The sequence below is a fragment of the Caretta caretta genome, chromosome 1, assembly GCF_965140235.1.
Source record: "Caretta caretta isolate rCarCar2 chromosome 1, rCarCar1.hap1, whole genome shotgun sequence".
NCBI classification, from domain to species: Eukaryota; Metazoa; Chordata; order Testudines; family Cheloniidae; genus Caretta; species Caretta caretta.
The window spans coordinates 287,066,384-287,081,550 of NC_134206.1; the positions used below are offsets into that span (position 1 = coordinate 287,066,384).

Below are 15,167 nucleotides of genomic sequence, written 5' to 3' on the forward strand. Positions count from 1 at the left end.
TGGCAATGGATTTGCTGCAGGAACCTGGATGGAAAAAGCGGGGGAGCGGATAAAAGCCTCCTGGGTAATTACAGAATAAACATGGGGTTACCTGCACTGTACACTTTTATCTGCCGGGTAGTCCCAGACATCTAATAATAAAGTTGTGCCCTGATTAAATCCACATCAAGTGTCTCCTGTCCTTCTTTCAGTATAGCGGGACAATCATGCTTTCCATGCAATCAGTTACTTAAATACAAGTAATTCTCAGTAGTGCCCACAATGGGCTTGGTGCTCTAACAGCAAGGGAGGGAAGCAGCATGGTGTGGTACAGCAGGCCCTACGCTGGTAGTTAGGAGACCTGGGTTCTGTTCCTGGATCTGCCAGTAAGTTTTTTTTCTTCTGAGAAGGATGTTAATAAATTGGAGAGAGTTCTCTGGAGAGCCATAAGAATGATTAAAGAGTTAGGAAACTTGCCTCATAATGATAGATTCAAGGAACTCAGTCTATTTAGTTTAACAAAGAGAAGGTTAAGGGGTGACTTGATTGCAGTCTATAAGTGCCTACATGGAGAACAAATATTTAATAATGGGCTTTTCAATCTACCAGAGAAGGTTATAACACAATCCAATGGCTGAAAGTTGAAGCTATACAAATTCAGACTGGAAATAAGGCGTACATTTTTAATGGTGAGTAATTAAACACTGGAACAATTTACTAAGGGTCATGGTGGGTTCTCCATCACTGACAATTTTAAAGTCAAGATTGGATATTTTTCTAAAAGATCCGCTCTTGGAATTATCTTGGGGAAGTTCTATGGCCTGTGCTATGCAGGAGGTCAGACTAGACGATCACAGTAGTCTCTTCTCGTCATGGAATCTATGAATTTATGAAAATTAAGCATGTCTGTCCCTGCCCCAAAGAGTTTCTAATCCAGATTTTCAAAGGTATAAGTGTCAGTTAGGTGCACAACTCCCACTCAAAGTCAATGGGAATTGGGCATCTAACTCCCATTTACACCTTTGAAGATCTCTCCCCCAAAAGACAAAACAAATAGAATGAGAGAAGAGAGGAAAGGGGAACAATAAACAAGATGAACAAGTGGTGATTGGTCATGTCCTGATAATTTAGGGTGTAATTTTCTTTAACACAAAGGTCCCTTTGTACTACTCCAGCAGTGTGAAGGGGCCTTAAAGTAAATGAGAATCAGGGTCCACATACGTTCCTGATTTTGTTTTGAATTTGTGTAATTTTGTATTTCATTACAATAATAAAATATATTTTTAAAGGCATTTGTGCCTGAAATCTTATGCTTTTCATTGTACATTTTGAATATCATGAAGACAAAATGTCTCAAAGCACACAGAAGTCACACACTAAATTCTTCAATAACTGTGATAATACAGTGGGCAGCCTGAAAAACTTCTGAGATGATGGTAAGCCTCTTCAAGTTTTTTTTTTAAAGTAATACAGGCTTCAATAAATTGCTTTGCACCTGCATGCAGGTTAGAATTAAATTTAAGGTACCTTTGTATTGTTATTTTGCAAATGGATGTCATTTGAAACTGTCTTACTCTGAAATCATTTTGGAAAAAAAAAAAGTAATAGAACATCCCTTGGGGTTTGTATCCCCCACCCCTCAGCCTGTTTTGCTAAAAGCACCTGCCTTAAGTTGCTGAATAATAGCAGTGTACTAAAAATCACTTGGACCTTTGCCTGTCTGCAGCCTACTTTGTTTAGGAAGAACAATTTTTTCAGTATATGAAAGGAAACTAGATATGTCTCATTCAACAGTGTTCTAACTAGTTCTGGCATCACTACAGGCTTTCTTCCTTAGTCTTTATAGAGACATTCATTCAGTAAATAAAACAGTTTCAGGCAGTATTTTGAAGTTTTGCTCACAATGTCCATATTTACATACAGTTGTCCATCTTATCCTTTTAAGACACCAGCCTAGGTAATGATGCACCAAAAAATTTCATTTTTAGCCTAGCAACAGATATAACATTCAGACCTTTCTTACATCTTAAGGTAATGTATTGCTACATTAATACTAAGAGACATTCTGGAACAATTTTACCTCAGTTTACATCCTGCGCAACCCCACTGAGATCAGTAAGTGGGCCTCAGGCTACGTCTATGCTACAGGTTTGAGGTGTGATTCCCAGTTTGCATACACATACTTGTGGTAACTTGATAAGAGTGTGTGCAAATATAAACAGTAGCATAGTACCAGTAGCACGAGCAGCAATGGTACAGCTTAGCTGTGCCGAGTACATACCCAGGTAATTTGGGTGGGTTTGTGCTTGGTATGGCTAAGCTGTGCGGCTGCTGCCTGTGCTACTGTGGCTACGCTACTATTTGTACTCACACTAGTTCTCATTGATTCGAGTTACCATGAGTCTCGTCTACACAAGCAGGGAATCACCCTCCCCCAGGCCATAGTGTAGATGTAGCCTCAGTTCTATAGGTGTAAAGCCACAGTGTTATTCTGAATTTACACTGGTGTATTGGACATCAGAATCTTGCACATACTTAGGTTGCAAATGGTGTAAATCAGTGGAGAATAGCCCTCTGATAATAAGGCAGCTGACGAAACCAATGGGGCAAACTTACTTTAGTGACAGCTCCCCCTCAGACATTTAAGCAAAAAATTAGGCCCAAAACAATTAGAGAAAAACAATGCTTACAAACATTTTGGGGCACATTTCCCCTCCAGAACACAGATTAATCTCAAATTTTCATGCTTTAGTTAATCAAAACTTTAGGTTAATAAAAGAACCAATTATGTCCCTCATGGCTACACTGAGAGAAGATCTGCTCCTGCGGAGTTTCTAAGGGCTTGTCTACACTTACTGGGGGATCGATGAGCGGCGATCAATGCACCGGCGGTCTATTTAGCCAGTCTAGTGAAGACTTGCTAAATCAATGGCAGAACACTCTCCTGGTGACTCCTGTACTCCTCTGGCGCAAGAAGAGTAGGGGGAGTTGATGGCAGAGCGTCTCCTGTTGGCATCACGTAGTGTGGACCCTGCGGGAAGTAGATCTAAACCATGTTGATTTGAGTTGTGCTATTCACGTAACTCAAATTGCGTAACTTAGATCAAATTTCCTCTGTAGTGTAGACAGGGCCTAAGCTCTGCTTTAGTGGAGAGTCAGGATCCAGCCCTGAGGCACAAGATGAATAACTAATAATAGAATGTACATTCAATCATAGGTCTTTGTTTTGGTTCTAATACAGTTGGTTTAATTTCCTTATTGAACAAAATCTCAACATATTTTGGGTGGTGATGTGTGACGCAGGATTTCTCAGAACAAGAAACATTGCAGAGTGATATGTTGGGTACGCGACACATACACCCTCCCTGCCACAACCTTAGCATGTTGCATCTCCTTTCCCTCCTCTTATCCAACAGCACACAGCAGGCTCCTCCTCTGCTGCATCCCCTGTCAAACACACAGGTGCGTGCGCACACCCCCACCCCTCTGACACCTACAAAATGCTACTGATACTTTCCCTACATTCTCATCTCTTTTTCTGCTTCCTGCCAATACACGACAGGCTCCATATTTTTTCTCCTTCTGTGTCCCTTCTCTTATGCAGATTACTGCAATCCCAACACACTGTAACTTTCCTACCCAGCCAATGTCCCTTGCAGAGATCCATACTGACACTTAAATAAAAGATCTCATTTGCTATCCCAAGCTGCAGATAAGAACTGCTTCTTTTTAATGCTATAAGGTCTACAGTAGCAGATACCTCTACTTTCTGCATCACTTCCTATGTGATGGGCAGCAGGGCTCTGTGAACATTCTTAGCTCTGTTTACAGGTTTGTCTAAAAGGACTCTTGTACTTAATTTACTGAACAGTTGAAAGTGTTGAAAAGAACACTTTTTAAGCATAGTGACTTCCTCTACATAGTGTCTAATCCAAAGCCTGCTGAAGCCAATGGAAAGACACCTACTGACTTCAATGAGCTTTGAATCAGGCTCATAATGAGGTATCCAGTATGAACGTTTTCAGTGCCAAACAAATAATAAGTAAATACATTTGATGACCTCAGTGCCACAATTGTAGGGTTTCAAAGAGAGTGTGGGGCCGTTATTGGGATATATTTGAATATAAATATTTAACTTTTTATAGCTTGGCTAAGAGAATCAGAAAATGATAATAGTATAAATAGCTGAACAGTGTTAGCAGTGAGGAGGCAGTAGAATTATTTAGTTTGGGACAAAGGGTAATGGTAAGAAAGAAATTAAGAAGGAAAATGTTGGAAAAGTCTTCTGTCAGTGAGTGAAATGCACTAATATTGCAGAATAATCTCCCAAAGAGTAATGGAAGCCCCAGTGTTCAGAGCATTGAAATTCAGACTGGAGTGGGAATAATCCTGTATTAGTAAGGATCTAAACTAGATGAGCTAATATGCCATTTACATGTCTAACTTCTTTGATACAATAATCCTTCATGCTGAATTGTCTTCTTAACCAGATATATTACAAGATGTTATTTATTTTTATAACATGTTACTGTAAGACTCATGCAGGAGACTAGTTTTGCAAAGGATCCTTGAGAATTTTGATGTCCCAATGCTAATGAAAACTAGGGATATCTCAGAGGCAGCATGCTTGGCCTCAGAGAAAAGGGTAACAACCAGGCCTCATATGTCCCTCCTACCTAACACTGGGATAGGTAGCAATTACAACAGCAATTGGTAGAAAGAGAGAATGTATCAACATGGGAAAAAGAAAGGGTCCCAAAGGAAAAAAATAATAATAAAGAGAATGGGAACTTTTCCACTGGAGCCATATTCCTTGGTCTGTGATGGTATAAGCCAGTGAACACCCTAACCTACTACATCGAGAGAATCAGCTTCTGTGTTTACAGGGAAAAATAAAACATTTATTTCTGAGGTGTCTGGAAAAAAGGAAAGAGTTTGGGGCTTGGAAAGGGGGAGGGATAACTCAGTGGTTTGAGCATTGGCCTGCTAAACCCAGGGTTGTGAGTTCAATCCTTGAGGGGGCCATTTGGGGCAAAAATTGGGGATTGGTCCTGCTTTGAGAAGGGGGTTGGAGTAGATGACCTTCTGAGGTCCCTTCCAACCCTGATATTCTATGATTCTATGAAACCATTAGGAGGGTTATGACCGTTTAGAGGAAGTTGGAAGTTTAGAAGTAACTAAAACACAAAATCTAGAAACAGAGCTTTGGTGGCACAACCCACTTTATATGTATTTGATATCATAATACTTTGTAGTGGCCACATTATAGTATCACAGTTGGGCAATAAGTAGAAGGAGCAGACGAAGCTTAAAAGATATACTTTGTTTCCATGCAAATGTTCGTAGTAATAAAACAAGAAAGACAGAGGAGGAAAAAAAGAAAACTGTTTGTAAATGGAATAGTTTTCAAAGTGATTTACGAGGCGTCAGCTGCTCTTCTGAGCTTTCAGAGGGCAATTCCATTGACTATTAACATGCACATTGTTTTGCTTTTTGAAATGCCAGTCTGAAGGATGAGGTGGCAACATATAACTGGCCATTAGTGAGGACACTAAAGTTCTGAAGTAATAGTCTAGCTTAATGGAGTCTGAAAACAGGGTTACTACTGTACATTTCCTTTACCTTTAAAATGAATTTTTTGTGTGGAGGTACCATCATAACTTCCCATGTGGATTTTGTGGTGTACTAGCAGTTAAAAATCAGAAAAAGATGGAGCCCTGGCTTTAGGGGCTAATAAAGGAAGACGTCAGGGTAGTTAAGCACTGGAACAAATTACCTAGACAAGTTGTGGAATCTCCATCATTGGAGGTTTTTAAGACGTAATATGCTTAGTCTTGCCTCAGTGCAGGGGATTGGACTAGATGGCCTATCAAAGTCCCTTCAACGCCTACATTTCTATGATTCATCAGGGGCCGATGCCTAAATAGTTCTTTTAATCAACTTTTTAGAGAGTTTCCGTAACTGCAAGTGTCAGCCTCTTCCTACGAGGTATATGGGTCATTAGCCATTGATTCTCCATCACACTATGGAGTGAGAGCTTGAAGATGACTTTTAAGCCTAGATCATAATAACTAAGGACACTGCCACATCCAGGTCTCCTGCACACAGAGTGCCTTTCACTTATGGTTAGTCACCATCACTTCCAATCCCAGTCCTCTTTTGAAGCTGTGTTTCATTAGCTAGTTTTTGCATTGTACATTGTTTTTTCTTTTGCAGTACTGGATGGCATAGCTCTAAGATCTTTGTAGGATTTGGTGTTTTACAGTCAGCCTTGAGGGATGCTAAATTTAAGAGTAAGGAAACAGTAATTAAAAGTGATTAGGACAAGAAGCCTTGATGCTATGAAATGTGGACTCAATTGTCCTTGACATAGGCAGAACCAGGCAGCAGGTTTTGATTATAGCTTTACTTGCTATTTTAATAAACATGAGCCAGTATTCAAACTTTTAATATCCTGCTGCTTAACTATTTCCAAAAAGCTATCCAGCTCTTTTACACAGCCCTTGTTTAAAATTTTTAATTTGTTTGGCTCTGTCTCTGCCTAGAGAAGTTGTAGCCTCATGGTAACTCTTTTACAAGTGCATTTCCAGAATCACAAGCAATTGGTTTTTTCAACTAAGTGTTTCCGCATGTGCCCAAAGTGTCAGAGCTGACAGCTTTCCTGCACTGTTTTATCTGGTTCCCACAGTACGTATGAGAGACAAACACAGGAATGTGTCTGGTGCTGACTATGCCCCTCAAGGATACAATGATACTTACAGCTCTTCCAGGAAGCGGAGATTGTGCAGGGGGTTCGAGGGCAGCTTAGTGATGTTGTTCATACTGAGATCACTGTAGGGGAAAACAGACAGAGCCTTAGTATGGCATGCCACAAGTGTGGTATCCAGCTGCTCATTCCACACATTTTTAAGTAGTACATTAACAAAAATTAGTTCCTCTGCCATGACTGATGAATCATTATCTAGTTAGCATTTTAAACATTTTTCTTTCTTAAGAAGACAGCTTTGTCAAACAAAATATATGCTGTAGCACATCCACTTTCCAAAGATTCAGGAGTGTTTTATCATGCTCTATAAATATGCTGGTGTGCTAAACAATCTTTTTAGTTGAAGTTACTTTAATAAACCACTATACCATATTACCATTTATTTGGAGAAATAAAAGGAAAGGAAATACGTTTGTTGTTTTAAGACTGTAGCATATTCTTGGGTTACTAAAAGTAGAAAAACTAAGCTGTACAAAAATAAGAAATTTGCATTTTTATTGACATTTCATGAATATGGAATATACTGCTTTTATAGTATAACCTGATGTACAATGCTATTGATTTTGTCCTAAGTTACTTTAGGTATCTTGTAAAAATAAATATTTTGATTAAAAGAAATGGAGTAAAAATACATTCCTCTTTTTAACATGCTCCTTTTACAGGTTCTCAGATTGCATTAAATAAGTGAAATGAACCATAAAACAAGGGTGTAATGTGATCCTGCTATGTAGCACACTTCCTGGTGGGGTTCCACAGTAGTTCCTGGCACAGGAAACCACTAGCCTTCTAAGCTCTGGTCAGAACTCAATCAATTTCTGTTTTAGGCTAAGTTCCATGTAATTAAATTTTATTCTGTTTTTCTTTGTATAGTTTTTATCAGTCTTTCCCATACTTCTACAGTATCATCAGAGTTGGCTTACCACAAAAGTAAATGTAGAAAAAGAGATTGCATAATAAAATAATGTAGACAAGATATGATGACATCCTAAAATAGGAACAGCATGGTTAAAATCAAAACATATTTCAGACCTGTATATTAGATGTAAGTATTTATGCTACCTATTAACCTCACATTTTTAATAAGTTATTTAAAAGTGCCCCTAATAGTATCAAGTTATTTTATATTATTTTTCAATGACTGACTTTACTTTTCCATCATCTGGGAGATCATGAGATAAGCAAATGATCTGAATTTATGTATGTGAACATTTAAAATTCACATTAATCACACCCTGTTTCACAGTATAGAATAAATGTTTTCAGCCATCAATCTTTTAAATTCAGTATATTTGATCTTCTACTGTATTGATGTTTCCCTGAAAATGTACGATTGAAAAAAACAGTTGGAGTACAGAATCTAAAATAACAGGGAACCATGTTAATATTTCACAACCATTATCAAATCACTCATAGAAGTAGGCCTCTGTACCTTCACTTTAAAATCAAAGTGATCAATCAGGGAGCAGTGTAGTTATTAATTCACATTTTTACTGTAATATTTCATCAACTAATTCTTTCATGCCATTGGTAGGGGACTACCCTTTCATTTTGGCAAAGGAATAAAAGATTTATTTTGGCAAAGGAACAAAAATATAGATGCTGAAATCCCATCAGTCAAGTGAATTATAGATTAACAAATAAGAAGGTACAAAGCATTATGTTAAGCAAAATCAGTTGGTGCATGCATTTTCTACATAGGTCTTAATGGGATTTTGTAAATAAATATTGTGATAAAGTTCCTCCTCTGCCTTGGTGGGTCCTGCGATTTTTTGGAGCATTTGCTCACTCAGAGGTTCACAGCAGCCCTCAGTTTGGCCGCTTCTGCTAGAGGCTCAAACCTGCCGTTCACTCAGCTAACCTCATCACCGGCCAGCATGGGGGAAATGGAGAACGATCTCTACAGTCTCTGTTGTCCCTCCAAGTGGGTCGGGGACAGGCCAGATCCCTTTCCAAATTAAACCTTCCCTTCTGGTGTTCCTCACAGACCAGGTCAACTCCTCCTGTGTCCAACCAGGAGTTGAGGGAATGAGGGGGAACCCGGGCACGCCCTCTACACCGGGTTCCAGCCCAGGGCCCTGTAGATAGCAGCTGTCTACATCTTCTGTATCAGCTGCATGACAGCTACAACTCCAACTCCCTGGGCTACTTCCCCCTGGCCTCCCCCCAGCACCTTCTTTATCCTCACTGCAGGATCTTCCTTCTGAGGCCTGATCACGCTTGTACTCCTCAGTTCTCCAGCAGCACGCCTTCTCACTCCCTGCTCCTTGCACACCCTCCACTAACTGATGGGAGGTCCTTTTTAAACCAGGCGTCCTGATTAGTCTGCCTGCCATAACTGATTCTAGTAAGTTCTTAATTGGCTCCAGGTGTCTTAATTAGCTTGTCTGTCTCAATTGGTTCTAGCAGGTTCCTGATTGCTTTAGCGCAGCCCCTGCTCTGGTCACTTAGGGAACAGAAAACTTCATCCAGTATATTTGCCTTCTACCAGATTCATGTACCCCACTGGTCTGGGTCTGTCACAATATACTTGCTCATATTTTATATTTTAAAGGCCAAATGCTAAGGACACCTGAAAACAGGAGTAATGCATCCGGAAACAGGTGCGTATATTGGGTATACTCCAAAAACAGCTTTAATGTGAGCTCTGGCCAACACAGACCAAACCTAGCTCTCTTGACTAACTGATTCCTCTTAATAGCAGGATTAATCTGCACAGCAGGGATGATACACGTATAACCCCGATGACCTCACCTATCTTAACTCCTAGGGCGCAGCTGATACCTGTCACAAGCACCCTACAGACTGGCTTGTCTGCATCGTCTTAGAGATGGTCAGAATATGGGCAAACAGCTTTCATTCCTTGCTCCTGCTGTGGACATGCATCAGAACAGTACCAGTCACTCCCAATATACACAAACTTTTAGAAATTTCTTTAAAACTACTAGTTAAATAAACATTTTCTCTGTGTGTGTGTGTGTGTATGTATATACACACCACACTGCCTCTTCTGCCTTTTCTTGGCTTCTTTGTTTTTACAACAGAACACAAAACAAGAAGATATTTATCTGCAACAGGACCACAAAATATTATCAATGAAATATGTTTACCCATAGTTAACAGAACAACAGAAATGCATACCTCATGGAAGCACATTACTTACATACTTGCCCAATAAAGCCTTACGTGATCCATTTTTCAATAGAATGGAAGCCCTGGTGCACACCTAAGTTTGGGCCTCTACTGCCATATGCAATTACCCATTTGCACAGGCAGTTGTATTTAGAAGCAGGTTACTCCTTTGGGCCACTTATATCACTTGTCCAGCCATGCTGGAAGTCAGACAGAAAGAGTGGCAATGGATATGGTTTAATTAGGCCACAACTTTATTCACTTAAAATATCTGGGAGCATCTGGTAACAAATTGTACCATGCAGGTCATCATCATTTCCTTAATCATTTCCATACTATCTCCAGTCTGGTCCCTGCCAACCCATTCCTGCAATCCCTACTGTCCTGCCCTTGTATGAGGCGAAAGGGGGCTCCTCTCCCCACTGCTCCAGATGTAGGAGTCCCAAGACCCCCTTTCTTAGCTCCTTTTAAAAGGCTTAAAAAAATTAAAAAATAAAATAAAAATAAAAAACCCTCCTCTTATTCAACTTCCTTACAGGATGCTTTTCTTCAAACCCTTTTCTAATTCATTTTATCGGATAACCATATCCCTTCCATACCGAGTACCCACACTGGACATCCACCACAAGTTTCACATACTAAGTTGAGATATTATAACCTAACCCCCCTGCCCACCCCACTGGGTCCCAGACCTACTGTGAAAAAAATCCACCCTGCCCAACCCAGCTATTATGGAAAAATTCCTTCCCAGTCTCCAGGAAAAAAGGGCAACTACCATAATGCCCACAGTTGGTCATGAGGTAACCTAGTCCTTTTGCAAAAAGAAAAGGAGTACTTGTGGCACCTTAGAGACTAACCAATTTATTTGACCATAAGCTTTCGTGAGCTACAGCTCACTTCATCGGATGCATACTGTGGACAGTATGCATCCGATGAAGTGAGCTGTAGCTCACGAAAGCTTATGCTCAAATAAATTGGTTAGTCTCTAAGGTGCATCCGATGAAGTGAGCTGTAGCTCACGAAAGTTTATGCTCAAATAAATTGGTTAGTCTCTAAGGTGCCACAAGTACTCCTTTTCTTTTTGCGAATACAGACTAACATGGCTGCTACTCTGAAACTAGTCCTTTTGCAAATTCATGGGTGGGTGGGTGTTGCCAACCCAATCCTGGTAAAAAGAGGGATTCTCTCGGGTTGCATGGGGTATAAATGCTCCCTCACTCTTCTAGTCAGCAGGAAGGGCAGTGATCCTCCCCTAAATTTGGGCCCAGCTGTTTCCTGCCTGTCCTATCCATCCCTTTACACTTCCCCCTCATCCCCCTGTTGTAAGGGGTGGTCCTTAAAGGAAAAAACAACCCTTTTCCTCCAGCTAGCCAGACAAGCACCTCCATACATGGAGGCTGTGGGGAGCACATTTTGTGCATGCACCAGAGCCTCTACACACTAAAAATGTCCTCTATAAAGTCCAATTAGCCTGTCTGCCATTTGGGCTAATTCCTGCCACTGTGTGTAGTGATTCGGCAAGACTGCACAACCCTTACTCTTACTGGTGAGCACCTATGCATGAGAGAAATCCCAGTGAAGTCGACGGGACTACTTATGTGAGTATCAGTTCCACAATTGGGCCTGTCGAGTTAACGTAGGCAGCCACAGAAGGTCATACCAGCAATTCAGGAAACTCGTAGAGTTTGGGCAGCCAAACACAAATTCTTGATAGTGCCCAAAGGGACCAATAAAGGAGGCTCCCAGTTAACCTGCCAGGGTTCGGATCATGTTCCCAGAGGGCATAGATTTCAGGACAAGGAACATGTCTATCGGTTGAGATAGGGAGCATGAATGCCGTTATCAGCACTAAGAGCTAGCTGGTGAACAGTGGTCCTATGCATTGCTCCTATTGAGAAAAGTAGTAAAGAGTGCTTTGGATTGTCTTATGGAACTCTGGTCTGTACCAGCAGGGTTCTTTTTTCAAAGTATGCATTTTCTGGGTCCCCTGGGCCCCCCCCTCCCCGCTCGATCGCCATGCTAGCTTGTCAGCAACAGGGCAGGTCTGGCTCTTGCTTGAAGAGAAGAGAGAATGGTGGGTGCTTGTAAAATAGTATTTTCAATGTCATGATGAAACAGAACTTCAAATTAAAGGACCAAATCCTCAACTGACTTCAACAAAGCTATGGATCTGGCCCAAAATCTATACATTTTCAAATTCATACACTTGAAACAAAATAACTAAAGCCACAAGCATTTATGTTCAAATTTGACAGGCTCTTGCTTGCTACAACGATAAAGAAAACATACAAAATATAGTTAAACTTACAATTATTAGAATCCCACAATCCTTTTAACATATTTTTTACAATAGGGAAACATAATGCCCTGTATTACCATTAAAATACATGTGCAACTCCCTCTGACATCCATGGGAATTCTGCCATGAGAATAAATGCTGAAGGCAGTATTTGGCCCATAATGTGAAGAACATCGGACAGAAACATTTTTAAATTAATGCACCACTAAATTAGGCTAGAGTACCTCAAATGGCAAGAGCTAATTTGAGAGAGAGTGAGGAACAAAAACAGCAGCAGCCCATCAGTCTGAATTCTCAAACCAGTTATCCAGGAGTTGTCTAGGAATAGTGACATGTCAGGGAACAAACCATGTCTTTGCAGAAAATACAAAGATTTGCATGAATAATTGCAGAGGCAACAGTACTCGTTGCAGTGATATCTTTCTTAATCATACCCTGTGCCAGTCTGCCACCAGTGTAGTAATTAAATTACTTCCAAACACATCTGAATTGCTAGGAGTCCCTATAGGCATTGAGTAACATTTTCTGTAGGAAATCCTTCTGAATATCAAGGGCTAAATTTTCAGAAGGATAGCACTAGAAACCAAAATTGGGGTGCAAGTTTGGGTATTTGAGCCTATAACTACCTGACTTACACACGCAACCTGGTAGCTGAAAGGCACATGTGCTCAGATATGAACTCATTTTGCACCTGCAAAGAGGGAGACTGAGCCTTAGCTCAGCTCAAAATAGACTGTGGAGGATCCCCAGGAATGGTAGTCACATCTCAATCTAATTAATCTAAATTCAAGGGTTTCTTTCCCAGCAGGTGCACCTAAGGTATGAATAGATTTTCCTCTTTGCTGATTTACAATGTCAAGGGCTAAATTTTTGAAGACTGTCAACATTCAAAATGAGCACCAAATTTTCACATGCAATTCCTGTCATTGAACACTATCAAACTAGGTAACTGCATGCTCAGTCAGGATTATTTTGCATGCATTTTGTAATTCAACTGCACAAATAAACCCTTTAAAAGTTTAGTCACAAGTCTGTGATCGCCTTCAATGGCCAACTCCTTCACTGTCACTTCTTTCCAAATTTATGAATTTCCCCTCACTTTTAAAACCTTTTCAGCATTCTCCATATAGCCATCCAAGTGTTTGAGACAAAGGGAAATCCAGGTCCTTCCTTCTAATGGTCAGGATATATCTATACTTTTGAGCTGGGGGTGTAATCCCTAGCTCAAGGAAATATACTTGTGCTAGCTCTCATTGAGCTAGTGAACTAGAGCATAGCTACAGCAATGCAAGTGATGGGAGGGACTAGGTGCCCCAAGTGCATGCCTGTCCAAGACTCTAGGCATGTACTTGGGGCAGCTAGCTCATCCCACCACGTGTGCTGCCGCAGCGAGAGTCTTTTTTAGCATGCCAGCTTGATGAGAGCTAGTATGAGTACATCTACTCAAGCTGGAAATTACACCTTCCATCTTGAAGTGTAGGCATATCCTCTGTGTGTGAGTGTGCATCCACACACACGTAATATAGACCAGTGGTTCCCAAACTTGTTCCGCTGCTTGTGCAGGGAAAGCCCCTGGCAGGCTGCACCGGTTTGTTTACCTGCCGTGTCCGCAGGTTCGGACAATCGCGGCTCCCAGTGGCCGCGGTTCGCTGCTCCAGGCCAATGGGAGCTGCTGGAAGCGGCGCGGGACAAGGGACGTACTGGCTGCCGCTTCCAGCAGCTCCCATTGGCACTGGAGCACCGAACTGCGGCGCGGCCACTGGGAGCCGCCGTCGGCCGAACCTGCAGACGCGGCAGGTAAACAAACTGGTGCGGCCTGCCAGGGGCTTTCCCTGCACAAGTGGTGGAACAAGTCTGGGAACCACTGATCTAGACTATACAATGCACGATGTGGTAAAAAGGTTTCATTAGCATAAGTTTGGGATGGGCACACTACTCACAAGTAGTGAAGCCGTAAGTGAGTTATGAAAGTCACTCAAAATGAATGTGGTTAGAATGTTCTAGTCTACCACACCATCACATTATTGTACATAGGCCACATACTTTACAGGAAAGTTATTCAAGGACTATTTCTTGTGTCCTTCTAAATCCAAGTGTCTTAGCCATTATTACTAGGTATTTGTAATTACAGTAGAGTCTAGAGGGCCCAGTCAAAAACAGAGTACCGTTGTGCTAGGCACTGTAGAAACACAGACACATTCCTTGAGTTCAGCTGAATGGTTCAGAAGCTGAGGAAAATCTACTATACATTTAAAACATCTCAAACCACCATTTTTCTAGATATAAAAATGTCTCCAATTTATTGCCACTTTCAAAGATAGAAGCAAGTGCCATGTATCTCACAAGGAAGTTGAGAACCCCCATATTCTATTGCTATAAATTTCCCATTTCTAGCAGTGAAAGGCCCAGAGTTGTCATATGTTAGGCCGGTCACTGCTCCAGCACTGAATACATAGGTGCTGGAACTAGCGGTGTGGGAAGTGCTGCAGCATCTCCTGGCTTGAAGTGGTTTCCATTATACACAGGGTTTACATTTTGGTTCAATGGCTCTCAGCACCCACACTATACAAATTGTTCCAGTGCCCCTGACTGAATATTACCTATTCTGCATTTCTGGCTAGTAATTAGGGCTGCAGGGAGAGGAATTCCCTTTGTGGAAAGCAGGAGACATTTTTGTGGAAAGTTGTTTTTGAAAAACGATAGGTATTTCAAACTGCACCATAGAAATGGTCAACTTGTCTGTTTAAAGATTCCAGCAGATCTTGAGTGTTCACCAAATGGTGCCAAACCTGCAAACATTGCAAGAAGAGGTATGGTCCAGGAGCATGAATAAAAATAAAAGATATTTTTTCCAGATTTCTTTATTTATTGTCTTCCTTTAGGCATAATGAAGAATCTTCAGTTACCAATTACCATACTTAAAACAAGCTGTACAAGATAATTTAACTTGTTTTGCTGGAGTCTGGGAGTTTAACTAGCTTTCAACATATGCTA

At 40.9% G+C, this 15,167-nt stretch overlaps 1 protein-coding gene across 2 annotated transcripts in view; it reads right to left on the reverse strand.

The window, feature by feature from the left end:
- LGR5 (leucine rich repeat containing G protein-coupled receptor 5) overlaps positions 1-15,167 on the reverse strand; it is a 127,988-nt gene that overhangs the window by 66,273 nt on the left and 46,548 nt on the right. For both annotated transcript variants that reach the window (XM_048835781.2, XM_048835782.2), the window contains exon 2: positions 6,739-6,810. In XM_048835781.2, the coding sequence (XP_048691738.1) occupies positions 6,739-6,810 (72 nt within the window). The remainder of the gene's footprint in view (positions 1-6,738; positions 6,811-15,167) is intronic.